Genomic DNA, 27,541 nt, shown 5'->3' on the forward strand with positions numbered 1-27,541 from the left:
ACCCACCCACTCACTCATTCACCCACCCACCCACTCACTCATTCATTCACCCACCCACCCACTCACTCATTCACCCACCCACCCACCCACTCACTCACTCACCCACCCACCCACCCACCCACTCACCCACCCACCCACTCACCCACCCACCCACCCACTCACTCACTCACCCACTCACCCACTCACTCACCCACTCACTCACCCACCCACCCACACACTCACCCACCCACTCACTCACTCACCCACCCACCCACCCACTCACCCACCCACCCACTCACTCATTCATTCATTCACCCACCCACCCACCCACTCACTCATTCACCCACCCACCCACTTACTCACTCACTCACCCACCCACTCACCCACTCACTCACCCACCCACTAACCCACCCACTCACCCACCCACTCACCCACCCTCTCACCCACCGAGACAACGACCCACTTCACCTGGTGAGGCCCCTTTATTCGATCGCCAGGGCCTCAAAGACAACTTTTAGCAAAAACTGAATCCACGACATCTGCCCCGTGCTAAAATAGAGCCACACGCCCATTAGGACAGCGGTTCCCGTGTCTCGCACCCCTCGTGTCACCCCGTGTGTGTCACCCCGTGTGTGTCACCCCGTGTGTGTCACCCCGTGTGTGTCACCCCATGTGTGTCACCCCGTGTGTCTCACCCCGTGTATCTCACCCCCCGTGTGTCTCTCCCCGTGTGTCTCTCACCCCTCGTGTGTCACACCGTGTGTGTCACCCCGTGTCTCCCCCCGTGTGTCTCTCACCCCTCGTGTGTCACACCGTGTGTGTCACCCCGTGTGTGTCACCCCGTGTGTGTCACCCCGTGTGTGTCACCCCGTGTGTCTCACCCCCCGTGTCTCTCACCCCTCGTGTGTCACCCACCCCGTGTGTCTCTCACCCCGTGTCTCCCCCCGTGTGTCTCTCTGTGTCTCCCCGTGTGTCTCACCCCTCGTGTGTCTCTCACCCCATGTGTGTCACCCCGTGTCTCTCTCACCCCTCGTGTGTCTCTCTGTGTCTCCCCCCGTGTGTGTCTCTCTCACCCCCCGTGTGTCTCTCACCCCTCGTGTGTCTCTCACCCAGTGTGTCTCCCACCCCGTGTGTCTCTCTGTGTCTCCCCGTGTGTCTCTCACCCTGTGTGTCACCCCGTGTCTCTCCCCGTGTGTCTCTCACCCTGTGTGTCACCCCGTGTCTCTCCCCGTGTCTCTCCCCCCGTGTGTCTCTCACCCCGTGTGTCACCCCGTGCATGTCCCCGTATGTCACCCCGTGTGTGTTTCTCTGTGTGTCTCTCTCTGTGTGTCTCTCTGTGTCTCTCTCTGTGTGTCTCACCCCGTGTGTGTCTCTCTGTGTGTCTCTCTGTGTCTCTCTCTGTGTCTCCCCGTGTGTCTCACCCCGTGTGTGTCTCTCCCACGGTGTCTCCCCGTCTCTCCCACTCTCTCCCCGTATCTCTCACTGTCTCCCCGTGTCTCCCACTGTCTCTCTGCGTCTCCCCGTGTCTCCCCGTGTCTCCCCCTATCTACCACCAACTCCCCGTGTCTCCCACTAACTCCCCGTGTCTCCCCGTGTCTCCCCATGTCTCCCCGTGTCTCCGTGTCTCCCCGTGTCTCCCCGTGTCTCCCCGTGTCTCCCCGTGTCTCCCCGTGTCTCCCCGTGTCTCCCCGTGTCTCCGTGTCTCCCCGTGTCTCCCCGTGTCTCCGCGTGTCTCTAGCTGGCCACGACGCGCCCCGTGTCGTCCTTCCCCCGGTAGCGCGTCTTGCCCTGTGTGTGTGTCTGTGTGTCTCCCCGTGTCTCCCCGTGTCTCCCCGTGTCTCCCCGTGTCTCCCCGTGTCTCCGTGTCTCCCCGTGTCTCCCCGTGTCTCCGCGTGTCTCTAGCTGGCCACGACGCGCCCCGTGTCGTCCTTCCCCCGGTAGCGCGTCTTGCCCTGTGTGTGTGTCTGTGTGTCTCCCCGTGTCTCCCCGTGTCTCCCCGTGTCTCCCCGTGTCTCCCCGTGTCTCCCCGTGTCTCCCCGTGTCTCCCCGTGTCTCTGTCTCCCCGTGTCTCCCCGTGTCTCCCCGTGTCTCCGCGTGTCTCTAGCTGGCCACGACGCGCCCCGTGTCGTCCTTCCCCCGGTAGCGCGTCTTGCCCTGTGTGTGTGTCTGTGTGTCTCCCCGTGTCTCCCCGTGTCTCCCCGTGTCTCCCCGTGTCTCCCCGTGTCTCCCCGTGTCTCCCCGTGTCTCCCCGTGTCTCCCCGTGTCTCCGCGTGTCTCTAGCTGGCCACGACGCGCCCCGTGTCGTCCTTCCCCCGGTAGCGCGTCTTGCCCTGTGTGTGTGTCTGTGTGTCTCCCCGTGTCTCCCCGTGTCTCCGCGTGTCTCTAGCTGGCGACGACGCGCCCCGTGTCGTCCTTCCCCCGGTAGCGCGTCTTGCCCTGTGTGTGTGTCTGTGTGTCTCCCCGTGTCTCCCCGTGTCTCCGCGTGTCTCTAGCTGGCCACGACGCGCCCCGTGTCGTCCTTCCCCCGGTAGCGCGTCTTGCCCTGTGTGTGTGTCTGTGTGTCTCCCCGTGTCTCCCCGTGTCTCCCCGTGTCTCCCCGTGTCTCCCCGTGTCTCCCCGTGTCTCCGCGTGTCTCTAGCTGGCGACGACGCGCCCCGTGTCGTCCTTCCCCCGGTAGCGCGTCTTTCCGTGTGTGAACGGGAGGTACCGGTACTTGATCATGTGCTGCACACAGACACAGAACCAGCCCACACGTAGCCTCATCAGAGTGCAGGGGCAAGTGCTGAGTTAGCCAGCAGCAGCATCATCATCATCAGCAGCATCATCAGCATCAGCAGCAGCATCAGCAGCAGCAGCATCATCATCATCAGCAGCAGCATCAGCAGCAGCATCATCATCAGCAGCATCATCAGCAGCATCATCATCAGCAGCATCATCAGCAGCATCAGCAGCAGCATCATCATCAGCAGCATCATCATCATCAGCATCATCATCAGCAGCATCATCAGCAGCAGCAGCATCATCATCAGCAGCATCATCATCAGCAGCATCATCATCAGCAGCATCATCAGTAGCAGCAGCAGCAACAGCATCAGCATCAGCACCACCATCACCATCAACAACACCATCACTAGCATCACCATCAACACCACCATCAACATCAATACCACCATCACCATTAGCACCACCATCAATACCATCAACACCATCAACACCACCATCACTAGCACCACCACCACCAACACCACCATCACTAGGACCATCAATACCACCATCAACACCATCACCACCATCATCACCATCACCACCACCAACACCACCAACACCATCAGCACCATCAACACCACCATCATAACATCACCACCATCAACACGACCACCAACACCACCATCAACATTAACACCACCATCAGCACCACCACCACCATCAACACCATCACCACCATCAGCACCACCACCACCATCAACACCATCACCACCACCATCAACACCACCACCACCATCAGCACCACCACCACCATCAACACCATCACCACCATCACCACCACCAACACCACCAACACCATCAGCACCATCAACACCACCATCATAACATCACCACCATCACCATCAGCATCACCACCACCACCATCAACACCATCACCACCATCACCACCACCACCACCATCAACACCATCACCACCATCACCACCATCAGCACCATCAGCACCACCATCACCATCAACACCATCACCACCATCAGCATCACCACCACCACCATCAACACCATCACCACCATCACCACCACCACCACCATCAACACCATCACCACCATCAACACCATCAGCACCATCAGCACCACCATCACCATCAACACCATCACCACCATCAGCATCACCATCAGCACCACCACCATCACCGCTACACACCAGGTAAACTCATTTGAGGCTGAGTCGACCTAGGGGAGGCCCAGGACGGGTTCAGATAATCGTCACTATGGCGGGTGGCCGGGTTCGTAGCGCAGCGCTAACCACTACACCCACCACTCCCCACACACACACACAGATGGTGTGGTGTGGTGAGTGTAGTGAGTGTGGTGAGTGAGTGAGTGTGGTGAGTGTGGTGAGTGAGTGTGGTGAGTGTGGTGAGTGTAGTGAGTGTGGTGAGTGTGGTGAGTGCGGTGAGTGTGGTGAGTGTGGTGAGTGTGGTGAGTGAGTGTGGTGAGTGAGTGTGGTGAGTGTGGTGTGGTGAGTGTAGTGAGTGTGGTGAGTGTGGTGAGTGCGGTGAGTGTGGTGAGTGTGGTGAGTGTGGTGAGTGAGTGTGGTGAGTGAGTGTGGTGAGTGTGGTGTGGTGAGTGTAGTGAGTGTGGTGAGTGTGGTGAGTGTGGTGAGTGCGGTGAGTGTGGTGAGTGAGTGTGGTGAGTGAGTGTGGTGAGTGTGGTGAGTGTGGTGAGTGAGTGTGGTGAGTGAGTGTGGTGAGTGTGGTGAGTGAGTGTGGTGAGTGAGTGAGTGTGGTGAGTGTAGTGAGTGTGGTGAGTGTGGTGAGTGCGGTGAGTGTGGTGAGTGTGGTGAGTGTGGTGAGTGAGTGTGGTGAGTGAGTGTGGTGAGTGTGGTGTGGTGAGTGTAGTGAGTGTGGTGAGTGTGGTGAGTGCGGTGAGTGTGGTGAGTGTGGTGAGTGTGGTGAGTGAGTGTGGTGAGTGAGTGTGGTGAGTGTGGTGTGGTGAGTGTAGTGAGTGTGGTGAGTGTGGTGAGTGCGGTGAGTGTGGTGAGTGTGGTGAGTGAGTGTGGTGAGTGAGTGTGGTGAGTGTGGTGTGGTGAGTGTAGTGAGTGTGGTGAGTGCGGTGAGTGTGGTGAGTGTGGTGAGTGTGGTGAGTGAGTGTGGTGAGTGAGTGTGGTGAGTGTGGTGTGGTGAGTGTAGTGAGTGTGGTGAGTGTGGTGAGTGTGGTGAGTGCGGTGAGTGTGGTGAGTGAGTGTGGTGAGTGAGTGTGGTGAGTGAGTGAGTGAGTGTGGTGAGTGTGGTGAGTGAGTGTGGTGAGTGAGTGTGGTGAGTGAGTGTGGTGAGTGAGTGTGGTGAGTGAGTGAGTGTGGTGAGTGTGGTGAGTGTGGTGAGTGCGGTGAGTGTGGTGAGTGAGTGTGGTGAGTGTGGTGAGTGAGTGTGGTGAGTGAGTGAGTGAGTGAGTGTGGTGAGTGTGGTGAGTGTGGTGAGTGAGTGTGGTGAGTGAGTGTGGTGAGTGAGTGTGGTGAGTGCGGTGAGTGTGGTGAGTGCGGTGAGTGTGTGTGGTGAGTGAGTGTGGTGAGTGTGGTGAGTGAGTGTGGTGAGTGAGTGTGGTGAGTGAGTGTGGTGAGTGTGGTGAGTGAGTGTGTGTGTGAGTGAGTGTGGTGTGTGAGTGTGGTGAGTGTGGTGAGTGCGGTGAGTGTGGTGAGTGTGTGTGGTGAGTGAGTGTGGTGAGTGAGTGAGTGTGAGTGAGTGTGGTGAGTGTGGTGAGTGAGTGTGGTGAGTGTGGTGAGTGTGGTGAGTGAGTGAGTGTGGTGAGTGTGGTGAGTGTGGTGAGTGTGGTGAGTGAGTGTGGTGAGTGAGTGAGTGAGTGTGGTGAGTGAGTGAGTGTGGTGAGTGAGTGAGTGTGGTGAGTGTGGTGAGTGTCGTGAGTGAGTGTGGTGAGTGAGTGTGGTGAGTGAGTGTGGTGAGTGAGTGCGGTGAGTGCGGTGAGTGTGGTGAGTGAGTGTGGTGAGTGTGGTGAGTGCGGTGAGTGCGGTGAGTGAGTGTGGTGAGTGTGGTGAGTGAGTGTGGTGAGTGAGTGAGTGTGGTGAGTGAGTGAGTGAGTGTGGTGAGTGTGGTGAGTGTCGTGAGTGAGTGTGGTGAGTGTGGTGAGTGAGTGCGGTGAGTGCGGTGAGTGCGGTGAGTGTGGTGAGTGAGTGTGGTGAGTGTGGTGAGTGCGGTGAGTGCGGTGAGTGGAGTGAGTGCGGTGAGTGCGGTGAGTGCGGTGAGTGCGGTGAGTGCGGTGAGTGTAGAGAGTGTGGTGAGTGTGGTGAGTGTAGTGAGTGTGGTGAGTGCGGTGAGTGCGGTGAGTGCGGTGAGTGTGGTGAGTGTGGTGAGTGAAGAGAGTGTGGTGAGTGTGGTGAGTGTAGTGAGTGTGGTGAGTGCGGTGAGTGCGGTGAGTGCGGTGAGTGAGTGTGGTGAGTGAGTGCGGTGAGTGCGGTGAGTGCGGTGAGTGTGGTGAGTGTAGTGAGTGTGGTGAGTGTAGAGAGTGTGGTGAGTGTGGTGAGTGTAGTGAGTGTGGTGAGTGCGGTGAGTGCGGTGAGTGTGGTGAGTGCGGTGAGTGTGGTGAGTGAGTGTAGTGAGTGAGTGCGGTGAGTGCGGTGAGTGCGGTGAGTGCGGTGAGTGTGGTGAGTGAGTGTAGTGAGTGAGTGCGGTGAGTGCGGTGAGTGCGGTGAGTGTGGTGAGTGTGGTGAGTGTAGAGAGTGTGGTGAGTGTGGTGAGTGTAGTGAGTGTGGTGAGTGCGGTGAGTGCGGTGAGTGTGGTGAGTGCGGTGAGTGTGGTGAGTGAGTGTGGTGAGTGAGTGCGGTGAGTGCGGTGAGTGCGGTGAGTGAGTGTGGTGAGTGAGTGTGGTGAGTGAGTGCGGTGAGTGTGGTGAGTGAGTGTGGTGAGTGAGTGTGGTGAGTGTGGTGAGTGAGTGTGGTGAGTGTGGTGAGTGTGGTGAGTGAGTGAGTGTGGTGAGTGTGGTGAGTGTGGTGAGTGAGTGAGTGTGGTGAGTGTGGTGAGTGAGTGTGGTGAGTGAGTGAGTGAGTGTGGTGAGTGTGGTGAGTGTGGTGAGTGTCGTGAGTGAGTGTGGTGAGTGAGTGTGGTGAGTGAGTGAGTGAGTGTGGTGAGTGAGTGAGTGTGGTGAGTGAGTGTGGTGAGTGAGTGAGTGTGGTGAGTGAGTGAGTGAGTGTGGTGAGTGAGTGTGGTGAGTGAGTGTGGTGAGTGAGTGAGTGTGGTGAGTGAGTGAGTGTGGTGAGTGTGGTGAGTGAGTGCGGTGAGTGTGGTGAGTGTGGTGAGTGAGTGCGGTGAGTGTGGTGGGTGAGTGAGTGTGGTGAGTGTGGTGAGTGTGGTGAGTGTGGTGAGTGTCGTGAGTGAGTGTGGTGAGTGAGTGTGAGTGAGTGTGGTGAGTGTGGTGAGTGTGGTGGGTGTAGAGAGTGTGGTGAGTGTGGTGAGTGTAGTGAGTGTGGTGAGTGCGGTGAGTGCGGTGAGTGTGGTGAGTGCGGTGAGTGTGGTGAGTGAGTGTGGTGAGTGAGTGCGGTGAGTGCGGTGAGTGCGGTGAGTGCGGTGAGTGCGGTGAGTGAGTGTGGTGAGTGAGTGTGGTGAGTGAGTGCGGTGAGTGTGGTGAGTGAGTGTGGTGAGTGTGGTGAGTGAGTGTGGTGAGTGTGGTGAGTGTGGTGAGTGAGTGAGTGTGGTGAGTGTGGTGAGTGTGGTGAGTGAGTGTGGTGAGTGAGTGAGTGAGTGTGGTGAGTGTGGTGAGTGTCGTGAGTGAGTGTGGTGAGTGAGTGTGGTGAGTGAGTGAGTGAGTGTGGTGAGTGAGTGAGTGAGTGTGGTGAGTGTGGTGAGTGTCGTGAGTGAGTGTGGTGAGTGAGTGTGGTGAGTGAGTGAGTGTGGTGAGTGAGTGAGTGAGTGTGGTGAGTGAGTGTGGTGAGTGAGTGTGGTGAGTGAGTGAGTGTGAGTGAGTGTGGTGAGTGTGGTGAGTGAGTGCGGTGAGTGTGGTGGGTGAGTGAGTGTGGTGAGTGTGGTGAGTGAGTGCAGTGAGTGTGGTGGGTGAGTGAGTGTGGTGAGTGTGGTGAGTGTGGTGAGTGTCGTGAGTGAGTGTGGTGAGTGAGTGTGAGTGAGTGTGGTGAGTGTGGTGAGTGTGGTGAGTGAGTGTGGTGAGTGAGTGTGGTGAGTGTGGTGAGTGAGTGTGGTGAGTGTGGTGAGTGTGGTGAGTGAGTGAGTGTGGTGAGTGAGTGTGGTGAGTGTGGTGAGTGTGGTGAGTGAGTGTGGTGAGTGTGGTGAGTGTGGTGAGTGAGTGAGTGTGGTGAGTGTGGTGAGTGTGGTGAGTGAGTGAGTGTGGTGAGTGTGGTGAGTGTGGTGAGTGAGTGAGTGTGGTGAGTGTGGTGAGTGTGGTGAGTGTGGTGAGTGTGGTGAGTGAGTGAGTGTGGTGAGTGAGTGTGGTGAGTGTGGTGAGTGTGGTGAGTGAGTGTGGTGAGTGTGGTGAGTGTGGTGAGTGAGTGAGTGTGGTGAGTGTGGTGAGTGTGGTGAGTGAGTGAGTGTGGTGAGTGTGGTGAGTGTGGTGAGTGAGTGAGTGTGGTGAGTGTGGTGAGTGTGGTGAGTGTGGTGAGTGAGTGTGGTGAGTGTGGTGAGTGTGGTGAGTGTGGTGAGTGAGTGAGTGTGGTGAGTGTGGTGAGTGTGGTGAGTGAGTGTGGTGAGTGTGGTGAGTGTGGTGAGTGTGGTGAGTGAGTGAGTGTGGTGAGTGAGTGTGAGTGAGTGTGGTGAGTGTGGTGAGTGAGTGTGGTGAGTGTGGTGAGTGAGTGTGGTGAGTGTGGTGAGTGTGGTGAGTGAGTGAGTGTGGTGAGTGAGTGTGGTGAGTGTGGTGAGTGTGGTGAGTGAGTGTGGTGAGTGAGTGTGGTGAGTGTGGTGAGTGAGTGTGGTGAGTGAGTGAGTGTGGTGAGTGAGTGAGTGTGGTGAGTGAGTGTGGTGAGTGTGGTGAGTGAGTGTGGTGAGTGTGGTGAGTGTGGTGAGTGAGTGTGGTGAGTGTGGTGAGTGTGGTGAGTGAGTGAGTGTGGTGAGTGTGGTGAGTGTGGTGAGTGAGTGTGGTGAGTGTGGTGAGTGGTGAGTGTGGTGAGTGTGGTGAGTGTGGTGAGTGTGAGTGTGAGTGTGGTGAGTGAGTGTGGTGAGTGTGGTGTGGTGAGTGAGTGAGTGTGGTGAGTGTGGTGAGTGTGGTGAGTGAGTGTGGTGAGTGAGTGAGTGTGGTGAGTGTGGTGAGTGGTGTGGTGAGTGTGTGAGTGTGGTGGTGAGTGAGTGTGGTGAGTGTGGTGAGTGTGAGTGAGTGAGTGAGTGTGGTGAGTGAGTGTGGTGAGTGAGTGTGGTGAGTGTGGTGAGTGAGTGGTGAGTGTGGTGAGTGAGTGTGGTGAGTGAGTGTGGTGAGTGTGGTGAGTGTGGTGAGTGTGGTGGTGAGTGTGGTGAGTGTGGTGAGTGAGTGAGTGTGGTGAGTGTGGTGAGTGTGGTGAGTGTGTGTGTGGTGAGTGTGGTGAGTGTGGTGAGTGTGGTGAGTGTGGTGAGTGTGGTGAGTGTGTGAGTGTGGTGAGTGTGGTGAGTGTGGTGAGTGTGGTGTGGTGAGTGTGGTGAGTGTGGTGAGTGTGGTGAGTGTGGTGAGTGTGGTGAGTGTGGTGAGTGTGGTGAGTGTGGTGAGTGAGTGAGTGTGGTGAGTGAGTGTGGTGAGTGTGGTGAGTGTGGTGAGTGAGTGTGGTGAGTGTGGTGAGTGAGTGTGAGTGAGTGTGGTGAGTGTGGTGAGTGTGGTGAGTGAGTGTGTGTGGTGAGTGAGTGTGGTGAGTGTGGTGAGTGTGGTGAGTGAGTGTGGTGAGTGTGGTGAGTGTGGTGAGTGAGTGAGTGTGGTGAGTGGTGAGTGTGGTGAGTGAGTGAGTGTGAGTGAGTGTGGTGAGTGTGGTGAGTGAGTGAGTGTGAGTGTGGTGAGTGAGTGTGGTGAGTGTGGTGAGTGTGGTGAGTGAGTGAGTGTGGTGAGTGAGTGTGGTGAGTGTGGTGAGTGTGGTGAGTGAGTGTGGTGAGTGTGGTGAGTGTGGTGAGTGAGTGAGTGTGGTGAGTGTGTGTGGTGAGTGTGGTGAGTGTGGTGAGTGTGTGTGGTGAGTGTGGTGAGTGTGGTGAGTGTGGTGAGTGTGGTGAGTGAGTGAGTGTGGTGAGTGTGGTGAGTGAGTGTGGTGAGTGTGGTGAGTGTGGTGAGTGAGTGAGTGTGGTGAGTGTGGTGAGTGTGGTGAGTGAGTGTGGTGAGTGAGTGTGGTGAGTGTGGTGAGTGTGGTGAGTGAGTGTGGTGAGTGAGTGATTGTGGTGAGTGTGGTGAGTGTGGTGAGTGAGTGTGGTGAGTGTGGTGAGTGAGTGTGGTGAGTGTGGTGAGTGTGGTGAGTGAGTGTGGTGAGTGTGGTGAGTGTGGTGAGTGTGGTGAGTGAGTGTGGTGAGTGTGGTGAGTGAGTGAGTGTGGTGAGTGTGGTGAGTGTGGTGAGTGAGTGAGTGTGGTGAGTGTGGTGAGTGTGGTGAGTGAGTGTGGTGAGTGTGGTGAGTGTGGTGAGTGTGGTGAGTGAGTGTGGTGAGTGAGTGAGTGTGGTGAGTGTGGTGAGTGTGGTGAGTGAGTGAGTGTGGTGAGTGTGGTGAGTGAGTGTGGTGAGTGAGTGAGTGTGGTGAGTGTGGTGAGTGTGGTGAGTGAGTGTGGTGAGTGAGTGTGGTGAGTGTGGTGAGTGTGGTGAGTGAGTGTGGTGAGTGAGTGATTGTGGTGAGTGTGGTGAGTGTGGTGAGTGAGTGTGGTGAGTGTGGTGAGTGAGTGTGGTGAGTGTGGTGAGTGTGGTGAGTGAGTGTGGTGAGTGTGGTGAGTGTGGTGAGTGTGGTGAGTGAGTGTGGTGAGTGTGGTGAGTGAGTGAGTGTGGTGAGTGTGGTGAGTGTGGTGAGTGAGTGAGTGTGGTGAGTGTGGTGAGTGTGGTGAGTGAGTGAGTGTGGTGAGTGTGGTGAGTGTGGTGAGTGAGTGTGGTGAGTGAGTGTGGTGAGTGTGGTGAGTGTGGTGAGTGAGGTGAGTGTGGTGAGTGAGTGTGGTGAGTGAGTGTGGTGAGTGTGGTGAGTGTGGTGAGTGAGTGTGGTGAGTGAGTGATTGTGGTGAGTGTGGTGAGTGTGGTGAGTGAGTGTGGTGAGTGTGGTGAGTGAGTGTGGTGAGTGTGGTGAGTGTGGTGAGTGAGTGTGGTGAGTGTGGTGAGTGTGGTGAGTGTGGTGAGTGAGTGTGGTGAGTGTGGTGAGTGAGTGAGTGTGGTGAGTGTGGTGAGTGTGGTGAGTGAGTGTGGTGAGTGTGGTGAGTGTGGTGAGTGAGTGAGTGTGGTGAGTGTGGTGAGTGAGTGTGGTGAGTGTGGTGAGTGTGGTGAGTGAGTGTGAGTGAGTGTGGTGAGTGAGTGTGGTGAGTGAGTGTGGTGAGTGTGGTGAGTGTGGTGAGTGTGGTGAGTGAGTGTGGTGAGTGTGGTGAGTGTGGTGAGTGAGTGTGGTGAGTGTGGTGAGTGTGGTGAGTGTGGTGAGTGTGGTGAGTGAGTGAGTGTGGTGAGTGAGTGTGAGTGAGTGTGGTGAGTGTGGTGAGTGAGTGTGGTGAGTGTGGTGAGTGAGTGTGAGTGAGTGTGGTGAGTGTGGTGAGTGTGGTGAGTGAGTGAGTGTGGTGAGTGAGTGTGGTGAGTGTGGTGAGTGTGGTGAGTGAGTGTGGTGAGTGAGTGTGGTGAGTGTGGTGAGTGAGTGTGGTGAGTGAGTGAGTGTGGTGAGTGAGTGAGTGTGGTGAGTGAGTGTGGTGAGTGTGGTGAGTGAGTGTGGTGAGTGTGGTGAGTGTGGTGAGTGAGTGTGGTGAGTGTGGTGAGTGTGGTGAGTGAGTGAGTGTGGTGAGTGTGGTGAGTGTGGAGTGAGTGAGTGTGGTGAGTGTGGTGAGTGTGGTGAGTGAGTGAGTGTGGTGAGTGTGGTGAGTGTGGTGAGTGTGGTGAGTGTGGTGAGTGTGGTGAGTGTGGTGAGTGTGGTGAGTGTGGTGAGTGAGTGAGTGTGGTGAGTGTGGTGAGTGTGGTGAGTGAGTGTGGTGAGTGTGGTGAGTGTGGTGAGTGTGGTGAGTGAGTGAGTGTGGTGAGTGAGTGTGAGTGAGTGTGGTGAGTGTGGTGAGTGAGTGTGGTGAGTGTGGTGAGTGAGTGTGAGTGAGTGTGGTGAGTGTGGTGAGTGTGGTGAGTGAGTGAGTGTGGTGAGTGAGTGTGGTGAGTGTGGTGAGTGTGGTGAGTGAGTGTGGTGAGTGTGGTGAGTGTGGTGAGTGAGTGAGTGTGGTGAGTGTGGTGAGTGTGGTGAGTGAGTGAGTGTGGTGAGTGTGGTGAGTGTGGTGAGTGAGTGAGTGTGGTGAGTGTGGTGAGTGAGTGTGGTGAGTGTGGTGAGTGAGTGAGTGTGGTGAGTGTGGTGAGTGTGGTGAGTGTGGTGAGTGAGTGAGTGTGGTGAGTGTGGTGAGTGAGTGTGGTGAGTGTGGTGAGTGTGGTGAGTGTGGTGAGTGAGTGTACCTTGATCTGCCTCTTCATGGTGATGCAGAACAGCAGCAGGAAGTACATGACCAGGATGGTGAGTGTGGTGAGTGAGTGTGGTGAGTGTGGTGAGTGTGGTGAGTGTGGTGAGTGAGTGTGGTGAGTGTGGTGAGTGTGGTGAGTGTGGTGAGTGTGGTGAGTGAGTGTGGTGAGTGTGGTGAGTGTGGTGAGTGTGGTGGGTGTGGTGAGTGTGGTGAGTGTGGTGAGTGTGGTGAGTGTGGTGAGTGTGGTGAGTGTGGTGAGTGTGGTGAGTGTGGTGAGTGTGGTGAGTGAGTGTGGTGAGTGTGGTGAGTGTGGTGAGTGTGGTGAGTGTGGTGAGTGAGTGTGGTGAGTGTGGTGAGTGTGGTGAGTGTGGTGGGTGAGTGTGGTGAGTGTGGTGAGTGAGTGTGGTGAGTGTGGTGAGTGTGGTGAGTGTGGTGAGTGTGGTGAGTGAGTGAGTGTGGTGAGTGTGGTGAGTGTGGTGAGTGAGTGAGTGTGGTGAGTGTGGTGAGTGAGTGAGTGTGGTGAGTGTGGTGAGTGTGGTGTGTGAGTGTGGTGAGTGTGGTGAGTGAGTGAGTGTGGTGAGTGTGGTGAGTGTGGTGAGTGAGTGAGTGAGTGTGGTGAGTGTGGTGAGTGAGTGAGTGTGGTGAGTGTGGTGAGTGTGGTGAGTGAGTGTGGTGAGTGAGTGTGGTGAGTGTGGTGTGGTGAGTGAGTGTGGTGAGTGAGTGTGGTGAGTGAGTGAGTGTGGTGAGTGTGGTGAGTGTGGTGAGTGAGTGTGGTGAGTGAGTGTGGTGAGTGTGGTGAGTGAGTGAGTGTGGTAGTGAGTGTGGTGAGTGAGTGTGGTGAGTGTGGTGAGTGTGGTGAGTGAGTGTGGTGAGTGTGGTGAGTGTGGTGAGTGAGTGAGTGTGGTGAGTGTGGTGAGTGAGTGTGGTGAGTGTGGTGAGTGTGGTGTGTGAGTGTGGTGAGTGAGTGAGTGTGGTGAGTGAGTGTGGTGAGTGTGGTGAGTGTGGTGAGTGAGTGTGGTGAGTGTGGTGAGTGTGGTGGGTGAGTGTGGTGAGTGTGGTGAGTGTGGTGAGTGTGGTGAGTGAGTGTACCTTGATCTGCCTCTTCATGGTGATGCAGAACAGCAGCAGGAAGTACATGACCATGATGGTGAGTGTGGTGAGTGTGGTGAGTGTGGTGAGTGTGGTGAGTGTGGTGAGTGTGGTGAGTGTGGTGAGTGTGGTGAGTGTGGTGAGTGAGTGTGGTGAGTGTGGTGAGTGTGGTGAGTGAGTGAGTGTGGTGAGTGTGGTGAGTGTGGTGAGTGAGTGTGGTGAGTGAGTGTAGTGAGTGAGTGTGGTGAGTGTGGTGAGTGTGGTGAGTGTGGTGAGTGTGGTGAGTGTGGTGAGTGTGGTGAGTGTGGTGAGTGTGGTGAGTGAGTGTGGTGAGTGTGGTGAGTGTGGTGAGTGAGTGAGTGTGGTGAGTGTGGTGAGTGTGGTGAGTGAGTGTGGTGAGTGTGGTGAGTGTGGTGAGTGAGTGAGTGTGGTGAGTGTGGTGAGTGTGGTGAGTGAGTGTGGTGAGTGAGTGTAGTGAGTGAGTGTGGTGAGTGTGGTGAGTGTGGTGAGTGTGGTGAGTGTGGTGAGTGTGGTGAGTGTGGTGAGTGTGGTGAGTGAGTGTGGTGAGTGTGGTGAGTGTGGTGAGTGAGTGAGTGTGGTGAGTGTGGTGAGTGTGGTGAGTGAGTGTGGTGAGTGAGTGTGGTGAGTGAGTGTGGTGAGTGTGGTGAGTGTGGTGAGTGTGGTGAGTGTGGTGAGTGTGGTGAGTGAGTGTACCTTGATCTGCCTCTTCATGGTGATGCAGAACAGCAGCAGGAAGTACATGACCATGATGGTGAGTGTGGTGAGTGTGGTGAGTGTGGTGAGTGTGGTGAGTGTGGTGAGTGTGGTGAGTGAGTGTGGTGAGTGTGGTGAGTGTGGTGAGTGAGTGAGTGTGGTGAGTGTGGTGAGTGTGGTGAGTGAGTGTGGTGAGTGAGTGTACCTTGATCTGCCTCTTCATGGTGATGCAGAACAGCAGCAGGAAGTACATGACCAGGATGGTGAGTGTGGTGAGTGAGTGTGGTGAGTGTGGTGAGTGTGGTGAGTGAGTGTGGTGAGTGTGGTGAGTGTGGTGAGTGAGTGTGGTGAGTGAGTGTACCTTGATCTGCCTCTTCATGGTGATGCAGAACAGCAGCAGGAAGTACATGACCAGGATGGTGAGTGTGGTGAGTGTGGTGAGTGTGGTGAGTGTGGTGAGTGAGTGTGGTGAGTGTGGTGAGTGTGGTGAGTGTGGTGAGTGAGTGTACCTTGATCTGCCTCTTCATGGTGATGCAGAACAGCAGCAGGAAGTACATGACCAGGATGGTGAGTGTGGTGAGTGAGTGTGGTGAGTGTGGTGAGTGAGTGTACCTTGATCTGCCTCTTCATGGTGATGCAGAACAGCAGCAGGAAGTACATGACCAGGATGGTGAGTGTGGTGAGTGTGGTGAGTGTGGTGGGTGAGTGTGGTGAGTGTGGTGAGTGTGGTGAGTGAGTGTGGTGAGTGAGTGTACCTTGATCTGCCTCTTCATGGTGATGCAGAACAGCAGCAGGAAGTACATGACCAGGATGGGCCAGAAGACCGGCACGTTGAAGGCATCGAAACACGTGCACAGCATGGCCACCAGCACCGCCTTGGTGGCAGAGTACCTACACACAGACACACACACACAGACACACACACACACACAGTCACACACACACAGACACACACACACACAGACACACACACACACAGTCACACACACACACAGTCACACACACACACAGTCACACACACACACAGTCACACACACACACACAGTCACACACACACAGACACACACAGACACACACACACACAGACACACACACACACAGACAGACACACACACACAGACACACACACACAGTCACACACACACAGTCACACACACACAGACACACAGTCACACGCACACAGACACACACACACAGTCACACACACACAGTCACACACACACAGTCACACACACACAGTCACACACACACATACACACACACACAGTCACACACACACAGTCACACACACACAGACACACACACACAGTCACACACACACAGACACACACACACAGACACACACACACACAGACACACAACAACCGCCATTCGCCACTAAGTGGCGGTGAAGTCACCACGACGCTTGTGCCAGGCCATGTGCACCCTGAGGCTACCACGTGAAGTGTCGAACGCCCGCTGGCAGGAGGTCACGGGGCAGACCCAGCAGGTGCCACGGGTCGACTGACCGAGATGACCGAGATGACTGGCTGATGCACCACCTGTGCCCCCTACTGTGCCAACTTGCTGTGCTTTAGCCACCCGGCGCTCCGCTCGTTGTTGTGAGCGTCGCTCCTCCGCCCTCCGTTGTTGTTGGAGGGCGACTGCCTCCAACTGCCCAGTAGCGTCCTTCACGAGCCTCCTCCACTGAGGCCGATCTTGACACCGCTGGTACCAGTCATCGGCAAGTCCACTCAGCTCCAAGTCCCCCTGTACCACATCACTCCATCTCTTCTCTAGCCCGTGGCGCGCCCGTTTAGCCTCCTCGATCCGGCGGAACAAAAGCTGTTTAGGCATGCGGTGGCTGGGCATGCGGGCTACATGACCCAGCCAACGCAGCCTTGCCTGCCGGAGGAGCTCACCGATGGGTCTTTGCCCAGATCTTTCGAGGATTTGTGAGCTCCTCACACAATCCAGCCTGCAGGTTAAACCCAGGATGGATCGTAGGCAGGCCAGCCTGACTGTTTCTAACCGGCGAAGATGTTCCATTAGGGGGGTGAGTGTGTGTGTAAGTGAGTGACTGTATGAGTGAGTGAGTGTGTGAGTGAATGTATGAGTGAGTGTATGAGTGAGTGAGTGTGTGAGTGAGTGTATGAGTGAGTGTATGAGTGAGTGTGTGAGTGAGTGTGTGAGTGAGTGAGTGTGTGAGTGAATGTATGAGTGAGTGTATGAGTGAGTGCGTGTGTGAGTGAGTGTATGAGTGAGTGAGTGTGTGAGTGAATGTATGAGTGAGTGTATGAGTGAGTGAGTGTGTGAGTGAGTGTATGAGTGAGTGTATGAGTGAGTGTATGAGTGAGTGAGTGTGTGAGTGAGTGTATGAGTGAGTGAGTGTGTGAGTGAATGTATGAGTTAGTGTATGAGTGAGTGAGTGTGTGAGTGAGTGTATGAGTGAGTGAGTGAGTGTATGAGTGAGTGTATGAGTGAGTGAGTGTGTGAGTGAGTGTATGAGTGAGTGTATGAGTGAGTGAGTGTGTGAGTGAGTGTATGAGTGAGTGTATGAGTGAGTGAGTGTGTGAGTGAATGTATGAGTGAGTGTATGAGTGAGTGAGTGAGTGTGTGAGTGAGTGTATGAGTGAGTGTATGAGTGAGTGAGTGTGTGAGTGAGTGTATGAGTGAGTGTGTGAGTGAGTGAGTGTGTGAGTGAGTGTGTGAGTGAGTGTATGAGTGAGTGAGTGTGTGAGTGAGTGTATGAGTGAGTGAGTGTGTGAGTGAGTGTGTGAGTGAATGTATGAGTTAGTGTATGAGTGAGTGAGTGTGTGAGTGAGTGTATGAGTGAGTGTACGAGTGAGTGAGTGTATGAGTGAGTGAGTGTGTGAGTGAGTATATGAGTGAGTGAGTGTGTGAGTGTATGAGTGAGTGTATGAGTGAGTGAGTGTATGAGTGAGTGAGTGTATGAGTGAGTGTATGAGTGAGTGAGTGAGTGAGTGTATGAGTGAGTGTATGAGTGAGTGAGTGTATGAGTGAGTGAGTGTATGAGTGAGTGTATGAGTGAGTGTATGAGTGAGTGTATGAGTGAGTGTATGAGTGAGTGAGTGTATGAGTGAGTGAGTGTATGAGTGAGTGAGTGTACGAGTGAGTGAGTGTATGAGTGAGTGAGTGTGTGAGTGAGTGTATGAGTGAGTGAGTGAGTGTATGAGTGAGTGAGTGTATGAGTGAGTGAGTGTATGAGTGAGTGAGTGAGTGAGTGTATGAGTGAGTGAGTGTATGAGTGAGTGAGTGTATGAGTGAGTGAGTGAGTGAGTGTATGAGTGAGTGAGTGAGTGAGTGTATGAGTGAGTGAGTGTATGAGTGAGTGAGTGTATGAGTGAGTGAGTGTATGAGTGAGTGACTGAGTGAGTGAGTGAGTGAGTGTATGAGTGAGTGAGTGTATGAGTGAGTGAGTGTATGAGTGAGTGAGTGAGTGTATGAGTGAGTGAGTGTATGAGTGAGTGTATGAGTGTATGAGTGAGTGAGTGTATGAGTGAGTGAGTGTATGAGTGAGTGTATGAGTGTATGAGTGAGTGAGTGTATGAGTGAGTGTATGAGTGTGTGAGTGAGTGTATGAGTGAGTGTGTGTATGAGTGAGTGAGTGTATGAGTGAGTGAGTGTATGAGTGAGTGAGTGTATGAGTGAGTGAGTGAGTGTATGAGTGAGTGAGTGTATGAGTGAGTGTATGAGTGAGTGAGTGTATGAGTGAGTGAGTGTATGAGTGAGTGAGTGTATGAGTGAGTGAGTGAGTGTATGAGTGAGTGAATGTATGAGTGAGTGTATGAGTGAGTGAGTGTATGAGTGAGTGAGTGTATGAGTGAGTGAGTGAGTGTATGAGTGAGTGTATGAGTGAGTGAGAGTGAGTGTATGAGTGAGTGTACGAGTGTATGAGTGTATGAGTGTGTGAGTGTATGCGTGAGTGAGTGAGTGTATGAGTGAGTGTATGAGTGAGTGAGTGTATGAGTGAGTGAGTGAGTGTATGAGTGAGTGAGTGTATGAGTGAGTGAGTGAGTGTATGAGTGAGTGAGTGAGTGAGTGAGTGTATGAGTGAGTGTATGAGTGAGTGAGTGTATGAGTGAGTGAGTGAGTGTATGAGTGAGTGAGTGAGTGTATGAGTGAGTGAGTGTATGAGTGAGTGAGTGAGTGTATGAGTGAGTGAGTGAGTGTATGAGTGAGTGAGTGTATGAGTGAGTGAGTGAGTGTATGAGTGAGTGTATGAGTGAGTGAGTGAGTGTATGAGTGAGTGTATGAGTGAGTGAGTGTATGAGTGAGTGAGTGAGTGTATGAGTGAGTGAGTGAGTGTATGAGTGAGTGAGTGAGTGTATGAGTGAGTGAGTGAGTGTATGAGTGAGTGAGTGTATGAGTGAGTGAGTGAGTGTATGAGTGAGTGTATGAGTGTATGAGTGAGTGTATGAGTGAGTGTATGAGTGAGTGAGTGAGTGTATGAGTGAGTGAGTGAGTGTATGAGTGAGTGAGTGAGTGTATGAGTGAGTGAGTGAGTGTATGAGTGAGTGAGTGAGTGTATGAGTGAGTGAGTGAGTGTATGAGTGAGTGAGTGAGTGTATGAGTGAGTGTATGAGTGAGTGAGTGAGTGTATGAGTGAGTGTATGAGTGAGTGAGTGTATGAGTGAGTGTATGAGTGAGTGAGTGTATGAGTGAGTGTATGAGTGAGTGAGTGAGTGTATGAGTGAGTGAGTGAGTGTATGAGTGAGTGAGTGAGTGTATGAGTGAGTGAGTGTATGAGTGAGTGTATGAGTGAGTGAGTGAGTGTATGAGTGAGTGAGTGAGAGTGCTAGCAGCACTTGCCCCTACACCCCGTGTGTGTGTGTGTGTGGGCTACACGGGGGAGCTTTGTCTGTGGCCTGTGAGCACGTGGGTCTCTCACCAGAACTTGAACTCTGGCAACCGGCGGATGAACGGACGGAACTCCTCGTTCTGTTTCGTGGGCAGAGACGGCCCCTCGTCTAGACACACACACAGACACACAGTGACACACACACAGTGACACACAGTGACACACAGTGACACACACACAGTGACACACACACACAGTGACACACACACACAGTGACACACACACACACAGTGACACACACACACAGTGACACACACACACAGTGACACACACACACAGTGACACACACACAGCGACACATACATACATACACAGTGACACACACACACAGTGACACACACACAGTGTCACACACACACACACAGTGACACACACACACAGTGACACACAGACACATACAGACACACACACACACAGTGACACACACACACACACACTCCTCGTTCTGTTTCGTGGGCAGAGACGGCCCCTCGTATAGACACACACAGTGACACACACACACAGTGACACACACACACACAGTGACACACACACAGTGAAACATACATACATACATACACACAGTGACACACACACACAGTGACACACACACACAGTGACACACACACAGTGTCACACACACACATACAGACACACACAGTGACACACACACAGTGACACACATACACACACAGTGACACACACACACACACAGTGACACACAGTGACACACACACACAGTGACACACACAGTGACACACACAGTGTACACACACACAGTGACACACAGACATACATACATACACACAGTGACACACACATACATACACACAGTGTACACACACATACATACACACAGTGTACACACACACAGTGACACACACACAGTGACACACACACACAGTGACACACAGACATACATACATACATACAGTGACACACACATACATACACACAGTGACACACAGTGACATACATACAGTGACACACAGACATACATACATACACACAGTGACACACAGTGACACACACACACAGTGACACACACACACAGTGACACACACACACAGTGACACACAGTGACACACACACAGTGACACACACACAGTGACACACACACACAGTGACACACACACACAGTGACACACACACAGTGACACACACAGTGACACACACACACAGTGACACACACAGTGACACACACACACACAGTGACACACACAGTGACACACACAGTGACACACACAGTGACACACACACAGTGACACACACACACAGTGACACACACACAGTGACACACACACACAGTGACACACACACACACAGAGACACACACACACAGACACACACACACACACAGACACACACAGTGACACACACAGACAGTGGCACACACACAGTGACACACACACAGACACACACACACACACACAGACACACACACACACACAGTGACACACACACACACACAGTGACACACACACACACAGTGACACACACACACACAGTGACACACACACACACAGTGACACACACACACACACACACAGTGACACACACACAGTGACACACACACACACAGTGACACACACACACAGTGACACACACACACACAGACACACACACACACACACACAGACACACACACACACAGACACACAGACACACACAGAGACACACACACACAGACACACACACACACACAGACACACACACACACACACAGACACACACACACACACACACAGACACACACACAGACACACACACAGACACACACACACAGAGACACACAGACACACACACACACATACACTCACACACACACACAGACACAGCATGGGTGAGCGTGGGTGGTGTATGTGTCTGTGTGGGATCGCGTGGTCAGCATCGCGTGGTGAGCAGCGTGGTGAGCGCTCACCAGAGTCCTCTGAGAAGGAGGGATCGGCCTTTGGCGACAGGAAGGCGATGAAGAGGTTCAAGTGGTAGATGCCCAGCGCATAGGTGATGATGTACCAGCCCTGCGGAGAGACACGGACATCAATAACTCAGCGCGTAGGTGATGATGTACCAGCCCTGCGGAGAGACACAGGCATCAATAACTCAGCGCGCAGGTGATGATGTACCAGCCCTGCGGAGAGACACAGGCATCAATAACTCAGCGCGCAGGTGATGATGTACCAGCCCTGCGGAGAGACACGGACATCAATAACTCAGCGCGCAGGTGATGATGTACCAGCCCTGCGGAGAGACACGGACATCAATAACTCAGCGCGCAGGTGATGATGTACCAGCCCTGCGGAGAGACACGGACATCAATAACTCAGCGCGCAGGTGATGATGTACCAGCCCTGCGGAGAGACACAGGCATCAATAACTCAGCGCGCAGGTGATGATGTACCAGCCCTGCGGAGAGACACGGACATCAATAACTCAGCGCGCAGGTGATGATGTACCAGCCCTGCGGAGAGACACGGACATCAATAACTCAGCGCGCAGGTGATGATGTACCAGCCCTGCGGAGAGACACGGACATCAATAACTCAGCGCGCAGGTGATGATGTACCAGCCCTGCGGAGAGACACGGTCATCAATAACTCAGCGCGCAGGTGATGATGTACCAGCCCTGCGGAGAGACACGGTCATCAATAACTCAGCGCGCAGGTGATGATGTACCAGCCCTGCGGAGAGACACGGACATCAATAACTCAGCGCGCAGGTGATGATGTACCAGCCCTGCGGAGAGACACAGGCATCAATAACTCAGCGCGCAGGTGATGATGTACCAGCCCTGCGGAGAGACACAGACATCAATAACTCAGCGCGCAGGTGATGATGTACCAGCCCTGCGGAGAGACACAGACATCAATAACTCAGCGCGCAGGTGATGATACCAGCCCTGCGGAGAGACACGGACATCAATAACTCAGCGCGCAGGTGATGATGTACCAGCCCTGCGGAGAGACACAGACATCAATAACTCAGCGCGCAGGTGATGATGTACCAGCCCTGCGGAGAGACACAGACATCAATAACTCAGCGCGTAGGTGATGATGTACCAGCCCTGCGGAGAGACACAGGCATCAATAACTCAGCGCGTAGGTGATGATGTACCAGCCCTGCGGAGAGACACAGACATCAATAACTCAGCGCGCAGGTGATGATGTACCAGCCCTGCGGAGAGACACGGGCATCAATAACTCAGCGCGTAGGTGATGATGTACCAGCCCTGCGGAGAGACACGGACATCAATAACTCAGCGCGCAGGTGATGATGTACCAGCCCTGCGGAGAGACACAGGCATCAATAAATCAGCGCGCAGGTGATGATGTACCAGCCCTGCGGAGAGACACAGGCATCAATAACTCAGCGCGTAGGTGATGATGTACCAGCCCTGCGGAGAGACACAGACATCAATAACTCAGCGCGCAGGTGATGATGTACCAGCCCTGCGGAGAGACACAGACATCAATAACTCAGCGCGTAGGTGATGATGTACCAGCCCTGCGGAGAGACACGGACATCAATAACTCAGCGCGCAGGTGATGATGTACCAGCCCTGCGGAGAGACACAGGCATCAATAAATCAGCGCGCAGGTGATGATGTACCAGCCCTGCGGAGAGACACAGGCATCAATAACTCAGCGCGCAGGTGATTATGTACCAGCCCTGCGGAGAGACACGGACATCAATAACTCAGCGCGCAGGTGATGATGTACCAGCCCTGCGGAGAGACACAGACATCAATAACTCAGCGCGCAGGTGATGATGTACCAGCCCTGCGGAGAGACACGGACATCAATAACTCAGCGCGCAGGTGATGATGTACCAGCCCTGCGGAGAGACACGGACATCAATAACTCAGCGCGCAGGTGATGATGTACCAGCCCTGCGGAGAGACACAGGCATCAATAACTCAGCGCGCAGGTGATGATGTACCAGCCCTGCGGAGAGACACGGACATCAATAACTCAGCGCGCAGGTGATGATGTACCAGCCCTGCGGAGAGACACAGGCATCAATAACTCAGCGCGCAGGTGATGATGTACCAGCCCTGCGGAGAGACACAGACATCAATAACTCAGCGCGCAGGTGATGATGTACCAGCCCTGCGGAGAGACACGGCTGAGTGAGTGACTGAGTGACTGAGTGAGTGACTGAGTGAGTGACTGGGTGAGTGACTGAGTGAGTGACTGAGTGACTGAATGAGTGACTGAGTGAGTGACTGACTGAGTGACTGACTGAGTGACTGAGTGAGTGACTGAGTGACTGAGTGAGTGACTGAGTGACTGAGTGACTGAGTGACTGACTGAGTGAGTGAGTGAGTGAGTGAGTGAGTGACTGAGTGAGTGACTGAGTGACTGAGTGAGTGAGTGAGTGACTGAGTGACTGACTGAGTGACTGAGTGAGTGACTGAGTGAGTGAGTGACTGAGTGAGTGAGTGAGTGACTGAGTGAGTGAGTGAGTGACTGAGTGAGTGACTGAGTGACTGAGTGAGTGACTGAGTGACTGAGTGAGTGACTGAGTGAGTGACTGACTGAGTGACTGAGTGAGTAACTGACTGAGTGACTGAGTGAGTGACTGAGTGAGTGACTGAGTGAGTGACTGAGTGACTGAGTGACTGAATGAGTGACTGGGTGAGTGACTGGGTGACTGAGTGACTGAGTGACTGAGTGACTGACTGACTGAGTGAGTGACTGAGTGACTGACTGACTGAGTGACTGAGTGAGTGACTGAGTGACTGAGTGAGTGAGTGACTGAGTGAGTGACTGAGTGAGTGAGTGACTGAGTGAGTGACTGACTGAGTGAATGACTGACTGAGTGAGTGACTGAGTGAGTGAGTGACTGAGTGACTGACTGAGTGAGTGACTGACTGAGTGACTGAGTGAGTGACTGAGTGAGTGACTGAGTGAGTGACTGAGTGAGTGACTGAGTGAGTGACTGACTGAGTGACTGAGTGACTGAGTGAGTGACTGACTGAGTGACTGAGTGACTGACTGAGTGACTGAGTGAGTGACTGAGTGAGTGACTGAGTGAGTGACTGAGTGAGTGAGTGACTGAGTGAGTGACTGAGTGAGTGACTGAGTGACTGAGTGAGTGACTGAGTGAGTGACTGAGTGAATGAGTGACCACCTGCTTGACGTAGACTCGGAGCAGGTAGAGGAGCGCGAGGGTTGCCGTGGTGACCCAGCGGGCAGGGATGTGTGGAGTGGAGCGATCCAACACCGACTGGTACAGCTGCACACAAAGACACAAAGACAAAGATCCCCCGTGTAGCCTTAACAGACTGTAGGGGCAAGTGCTGTTAGCGAGCACCTATGAAGGCCGGCACTGTGATGATGGTGGTGATGATGATGATGATGATGTTGATGGTGGTGATGGTGGTGATGGTGATGATGATGTTGATGATGTTGATGATGTTGATGGTGGTGGTGATGGTGGTGATGATGGTGGTGATGGTGATGGTGGTGATGGTGGTGATGATGGTGGTGATGGTGATGATGATGATGGTGGTGATGATGATGGTGATGATGATGTTGATAATGATGATGGTGATGATGATGGTGATGATGTTGATGATGATGGTGATGATGTTGATGATGATGGTGGTGATGGTGGTGATGGTGATGATGATGTTGATGATGTTGATGATGTTGATGGTGGTGGTGGTGGTGATGATGGTGGTGATGGTGATGATGATGGTGGTGATGATGTTGATGATGATGATGGTGATGATGGTGATGATGTTGATGATGATGATGGTGATGATGTTGATGATGATGATGGTGATGATGGTGATGATGATGGTGGTGATGATGGTGGTGATGGTGATGATGATGGTGATGATGATGATGATGTTGATGATGATGATGTTGATGATGATGATGGTGGTGATGGTGGTGATGATGGTGGTGATGATGTTGATGATGATGGTGATGATGATGATGGTGATGATGATGGTGATGATGGTGGTGCCTCACCTGGCCGAGGCGCGTGAAGAAGCGCACGAGGTGCGATGGCCCACCCCTCAGCGCCTCGCCACTGCTGTCTCCCTCCGACATGGCCTGCAGGGGTCACGGGGGGGTCACAGGGGGTCACGAGGGGTCACGAGGGGTCACGAGGGGTCACGGCCTCTGCGGGAGGGGGGGGGTTAAAGGTCATCGTGCGGGGAGGTTCGGAAGGAGTTCCAGTGGGGTTCAAGGGTCTAAGGTTCAAGGGTTAACACACGGAGGGTACTTGAACCCCCGAGTGACCCCTGACCCCCCGAGTGACCCCTGACCCCCCGAGTGACCCCCTGAACCCCGAGATATCCCTACACCCCTGACACCCCGAGTAACCCCTGACCCCCCGATTAACCCCTGAACCCGAGTACTTGAACCCCCGAGTGACCCCTGAACCCCGAGATATCCCTACACCCCTGAACCCCGAGTGACCTCTGACCCCCCGGGTGACCCCTGAACCCCTTCCACGCTTCCGCACGGCGGTCCCATCCACGCGTTTCCGCGTTCGGCGCGGCCTACCGCGGGCGTCGGCCCGGCTGAGCCCGCGCTCGCCTAGCGGCGCTGCCCATTCCCCCTCTCCCATCCCCGCGGCGACACAAGGCAAGGAGGGGGGGGTCGGGGGTTCTGAAACCGGGGCCTGAACTCACCGGCTCTGTCTGTCTCTGTGTGTGTCTCTGTGTGTGTCTGTCTCTGTGTGTGTCTGTGTGTGTCTGTGTGTGTCTCTGTGTGTGTCTGTCTCTGTGTGTCTCTGTGTGTCTGTCTCTGTGTGTGTCTCTGTGTGTGTGTCTGTGCGTCTCTCTCTGTGTCTCTCTCAGTGTGTGTCTCCGTGTGTGTCTCCGTGTGTGTCTCTGTGTGTGTCTCTGTGTGTGTCTCTCTGTGTGTCTCTCTGTGTGTGTGTCTCTGTGTGTCTGTGTGTGTCTCTGTGAATGTCTCTGTGTGTCTGTGTGTGTCTCTGTGTCTGTGTGTGTGTGTGTCTGTGTCTCTGTGTGTTTCTCTGTGTGTTTCTCTGTGTGTGTCTGTGTGTCTCTGTGTCTCTGTGTGTGTTTCTCTGTGTGTGTCTGTGTGTGTGTCTGTGTGTCTCTGTGTATCTCTGTGTGTGTCTGTGTGTGTGTGTGTCTCTCTCTCTCTGTCTCTCTGTGTGTCTCTCTCTGTGTCTCTGTGTGTGTCTCTGTGTGTGTCTCTGTGCGTCTCTCTCTGTGTCTCTCTCAGTGTGTGTCTCCGTGTGTGTCTCCGTGTGTGTCTCCGTGTGTGTCTCTGTGTGTCTCTCTGTGTGTGTCTCTGTGTGTGTGTCTCTGTGTGTGTCTCTCTGCGTCTCTCTCTGTGTGTCTCTGTGTCTCCCTCTCTCAGTGTCTCTCTGTGTCTCCCTCTGTGTCTCCGTGTGTGTCTCTGTGTGTGTCTCTCTCAGTGTCTCTCTCTCTCTCAGTGTGTGTCTCTCTCTCTCTGTCTCCCTCTCTGTGTCTCTCCGTGTCTCTCTCTCTGTCTCAGTGTGTCTCTCTCTCAGTGTGTGTCTCCCTGTGTGTGTCTCCGTGTGTCTCTGTCTCAGTGTCTGTGTGTCTCTCTGTGTGTCTCTGTGTGTGTGTGTCTCTCCGTGTGTGTCTCTCTGTGTGTCTCTCTCAGTATCTCCCTGTGTCCCTGTGTGTCTCTCTCTGTGTTCTCTCTCTGTGTGTCTCTCTGTGTGTGTCTCTCTCTGTCTCCCTCTGTGTCTCTCTGTGTCTCTCTCTACGTGTGTGTGTCTCGCTCTCTCAGTGTCTCTCTCTGTGTCTCTCAGTGTCTATCTCAGTGTCTCTCTCAGTGTCTCTCTCAGTGTCTATCTCTGTGTGTGTCTCTCTGTGTGTGTCTCTCTGTGTGTGTCTCTCTGTGTGTGTCTCTCTGTGTGTGTCTCTCTGTGTGTGTCTCTCTGTGTCTCTCTCTGTGTCTCTCTCTCTGTGTCTCTCTCTGTCTCTCTCAGTGTCTCTCTCTGTGTCTCTCAGTGTCTATCTCAGTGTCTCTCTCAGTGTCTATCTCTGTGTGTCTCTCTGTGTGTGTCTCTCTGTGTGTGTCTCTCTGTGTGTCTCTCTCAGTGTCTCTCTCTGTGTCTCTCTCAGTGTCTATCTCTGTGTGTGTCTCTCTGTGTGTGTCTCTCTGTGTGTGTCTCTCTCTCTCTGTGTCTCTCTCTGTGTCTGTCTCTCAGTGTCCCTCTCAGCCTTGAGTCTCTCCTCCTACCTCCTCCATCCTATACCGAGTCTCCAGCCTCCTACCTCGTCGTGGTCTCCTTCGTCCTCCTCCTGCTGCTGCTGCTGCTACCTCCTCCTCCTCCTCGTCCCCGTCAGAGAAGCTCGCAGCAGCTACAGCTACAACAGCTTCTTCAGCAGCAGCTTCAGCTACAGCAGCTACAGCTACAACAGCTTCTTCAGCAGCAGCTTCTTCAGCTACAGCTACAACAGCTTCTTCAGCAGCAGCTTCTTCAGCTACAGCAGCTACAGCTACAACAGCTTCTTCAGCAGCTTCTTCAGCAGCAGCTTCTTCAGCAGCAGCTACAGCTACAACAGCTTCTTCAGCAGCTTCTTCAGCAGCAGCTACAGCTACAGCTACAACAGCTTCTTCAGCAGCTTCTTCAGCAGCAGCTACAGCTTCTTCAGCAGCAGCTTCTTCAGCAACAGCTTCTTCAGCAGCA

General features: G+C 53.9%; 1 protein-coding gene across 1 annotated transcript; it reads right to left on the bottom strand.

The window, feature by feature from the left end:
- Window positions 1–446: 446 nt before the first annotated feature.
- RER1 (retention in endoplasmic reticulum sorting receptor 1) lies at window positions 447–27,541 on the bottom strand. Its single transcript, XM_078885222.1, has 7 exons — window positions 27,126–27,541; window positions 24,868–24,951; window positions 24,020–24,124; window positions 20,808–20,907; window positions 18,938–19,016; window positions 14,802–14,937; window positions 447–2,703 (listed from the first exon to the last, which is right to left on the bottom strand). Exons 2-7 carry the CDS (start codon window positions 24,946–24,948, stop codon window positions 2,614–2,616), a joined length of 591 nt encoding a protein of 196 aa, XP_078741348.1. The 5' UTR covers window positions 24,949–24,951; window positions 27,126–27,541; the 3' UTR covers window positions 447–2,613.

This window comes from Lampetra fluviatilis, unplaced genomic scaffold (genome assembly GCF_964198595.1).
Source record: "Lampetra fluviatilis unplaced genomic scaffold, kcLamFluv1.1 SCAFFOLD_494, whole genome shotgun sequence".
Lineage (NCBI taxonomy): Eukaryota > Metazoa > Chordata > Hyperoartia > Petromyzontiformes > Petromyzontidae > Lampetra > Lampetra fluviatilis.